This window comes from Terrapene carolina, unplaced genomic scaffold, assembly GCF_002925995.2.
Source record: "Terrapene carolina triunguis isolate 2854851 unplaced genomic scaffold, T_m_triunguis-2.0 Scaffold33681, whole genome shotgun sequence".
Lineage (NCBI taxonomy): Eukaryota > Metazoa > Chordata > Testudines > Emydidae > Terrapene > Terrapene triunguis.
In genome coordinates, this window is record NW_020698032.1 from 676 (window position 1) to 4,038 (window position 3,363).

At 53.0% G+C, this 3,363-nt stretch overlaps 1 protein-coding gene across 1 annotated transcript; it reads left to right on the top strand.

The window, feature by feature from the left end:
• Window positions 1–496: 496 nt before the first annotated feature.
• LOC115271518 (zinc finger protein RFP-like) lies at window positions 497–3,358 on the top strand (the record flags this gene model as incomplete). The annotated part of the gene is made up of 2 exons (XM_029914211.1): window positions 497–913; window positions 3,338–3,358. Coding segments are annotated over exons 1-2 (438 nt in total), but the record flags the coding sequence as incomplete, so codon positions are not given.
• Between the last annotated feature and the right edge of the window lie 5 nt (window positions 3,359–3,363).

A 3,363-nucleotide genomic window follows, 5' to 3' on the forward strand; every position in this document is an offset into this window, starting at 1 on the left:
CCCCCATAATTTCCCACAACCATGAAAATTTTAATTGGAATGAAATGCTTAAAACCCAGATTGTTGTGCAACTGTGAAAGTTTTAATCAATAAATATAAAAATTGCTTAAAATAAACATTATCTGTGAAAATTATATATTATAAAAAAAATTCTGCAAAGCCTGACTATTCCGCCTTAAACACACAACTCCTGCAGGCTCATCCTCACAGGAGGATGCCTCAGTGACCCTCCACACCAGCACAGGGGCTGATTGCAGGCAAGGAGCCCTTTGGGTTTTAATTACAGGCTAATTTCACTGAAAGTTACCTGTCACAGGTGTGACTGCACATTTTTTCATTAAAGCCTCCAGGGGTGAAATTGGCTGGGTCCTTCCTGCTCAGCAAACAGCAGGAGTCACTTTCAGGCAAGGAAACACCCCCTTGCTGCTGCAGGCGGGGCATAGTGTGAATTCAGGAAATTGAAAAAAAGCCTATTACAAACTGCCCAGAGGGTGTCATGGCTGCAACGAACCCTGTGGAAAGTCTCCAGGAGGAAGCGAAATGTCCCGTCTGTCTGGAGTATTTCACAGAACCTGTCACTCTGGAGTGTGGGCACAATTTCTGCCGAGCCTGCATCAGCCAGTGCTGGGAGGGATCCGATACAGCCCCCTCCTGCCCTCAGTGCAGAGAAACTGTGCAGCAGAGAAACCTCAGGCCCAACAGGCAGCTGGCAAATGTCCTAGAAATCGCCAAGCGGCTGAGTTTACAGGCAGCAAAAGGAGCAGGAGGGGATGGGGTGTGTGAGAGACACCAGGAGGCTCTGAAACTGTTCTGTGAAGAGGATCAAACCCCCATCTGTGTGGTGTGTGACAGATCCCGGGCTCACCGCACTCACATGGTGGTTCCCATAGAGGAGGCTGCCCAAGAGTACAAGGTAGGGAATTGCTGTCAAATGTAATGGGTTAACTTTTGGGTTTTAATTACAGGCTAATTTCACTGAAAGTTGCCTGTCATGGGTGTGACCGATCACTCAGCTCTGTAAAGTCTTCATTGTAAGGGAGATGCTTTAAGAAAATTAATGATCTGGCAATGTAGCAATAGAGGCAAAATATCAAATCTTGAAAGCAGGATCTACACCCCCCCAGAAGCCCTGCTCACTCCATACCCCCTCTCCTTTGCTTGCTCTCCCCCACCCTCACTCACTTTCACCAGTCTGGGGCAGAAGGTTGGGATTCAGGTGGGGTGTGGGCTCTGGGCTGGGGCCGTGGGATTTGCAGTGTGGGAGGGGGCTCTGGGCTGAGCCTGGGGCAGGGGGTTGGGGTGCAGGAGGGGGCTCCGGGCTGGGGCAGAGTGTTGGGGTGCAGAAAAGGGTACAGGGTGCTGGCTCTGGGAGGAGGGTCAGGGCTGGGGCAGCGGGTTAGAGTGCAGGAGGGGGTATGGGATGCTGGCTCCAGCTGGGCGGCACTGACTTACCTCGGGCAGGTCACGGGCGGCAGTGCAGCGGTGCTAAGGCAGGCTCCCTGCCTGTCCCAACCCTACGCCACTCCTGGAAGGGGCCAATGAGCCCCTGTGGTGGGCATGTGGCTCTGCGCACTGCCCCTCTCTGCAGGAACCACTCCCGCAGCTCCCACTGGCCACAGTTCCCAATTTCCGGCCAATGGGAGCTGCGGGGGCGGTGCTTCCAGGCAGGAGCAACGTGAAGAGAACCCTACCCCCACTCCAGGCTGAGGGGGCATGCTGGCTACTTCTGGGACTGCCGTACGGCTGGGGCAGGCAGGGAGCCTGCCTTAGCAGCAGCGGGCAACCCTGCTGCACCGCCGGAGATCGCGATCGACTGGGAGAATCTCCAGGATCGACTAGTAGATCGCAATCGACTGGTAGGTGACCACTGGTCTAGCTAGATAAAAGATGGGAAGGGAAACTGAGGCATAAAACAGGGCGGCTAGTTCCCCACAGTCACCCAGCATGTCAGTGACAGAGCTTAGCATAGAACCCAGATCTCCCCAGACCCAGTCTAAGACCCGAAACACTTTGCCATGCTGACATCTGAGTATCAGCCCCACCCAGTGATGAAGTGTGTACGTTAGGAGGGAGAGACACGTTGATAAAAGTCCCAGGCCCAGCAGGGAGAGGAGGTTTCTCACGGCGATTCTGAACTCCCGTGTTGCTCCATGGGGGATTAAACTCAGATGCTGCCGGCCTGCAGTAGAGGAGATCACTGGGCTTAACAGTGTGTGGGACCCTGAGCACCTTCAGTCCGCACACAAAAGGGCTACAGACAGCTCAGGTCCATGCCAAGTACCACTGGGATTAGACTGGGTTGTAGCAAAACCAACCACAGGCTGGAGCTGACCGGTGCCAATCTGACCTGTTCCATTGTGTACGTGGGCAAGGACCAGCCAAAGTGGTTCCATTAGTCCCACCTGCAGCCTTTTGAAATCTCCCAGAATGCACTGCTTCCGGGATCTTTACCAGGGAATGGAACTGTGGGGCATCTGCCCAGGGGGCATTTCCACGGAAAGGCTTTAGGACAGTAGTAGGGCAAACCCCAACCCGTTCTTTATACAAATCTGGATCATGTCTAATTAGGGTGGTCACTGAGGCATCCCCAGAACATCGGACATGCCCACGCCTGCCTGCATGGGCCCGTCCTCACCAGTATCAGTCACCCTGTGTGGGCCCCACCACTGCTTTTTTCAGTGTGCCACCCACCTGCATCATTCTGTATGAAGGTGTCACCCCCGCCCCCACCGGTGTACCCTCCTGCATCTTCAGTCTCCTCCTCTCCCTTTTGCACCAGAGAAAGCCACGTCCAGTGCTGGGTCCCTACCGGACAGGGATAGTGCTCCACAACACTGGGACTGCGCAGCTTCAAACCAGACGTATGGCCTCCCGGCATCTCATGGGGTTTGCCCTTGTGCTTAGACCAGCTCTGCCCAACCAGTGCAGTCCCCAGGGCTTCAGGGCTGAAATCCCAGCCCATATTGAAACCCTGGTGGCTTCTGGGATTTGTATCACTTTGTTTGTTAAACCTTCTACAAAACAGGTTTATTGATTCACCCCCATGTGACTTTGGTGCCCTGTTATGCGCAGTACCACTAATCAGTTCACAAATACCAGTAAAGCTTGCTTATAATTGAGATCTCTAATTACTAAAAACACTGAACCGGAATTGGTAATGAGTCTGAATGTGACATGCTCCCAGTCTCCATTAATGAGGTTTCATCTCCTTGGTGGTCCTGATGTCTCAAAGTGACTAGAACCACAGTCATCTTGGGTTTTGGGTGGAAAAACACCCACTTCCAAGTACCTCTCAACTATCCAGATGAAACCTCCCAAATCATTTCTGTTTCTCCAGGAAAGAATCCAGGCCCATTTGAAGAC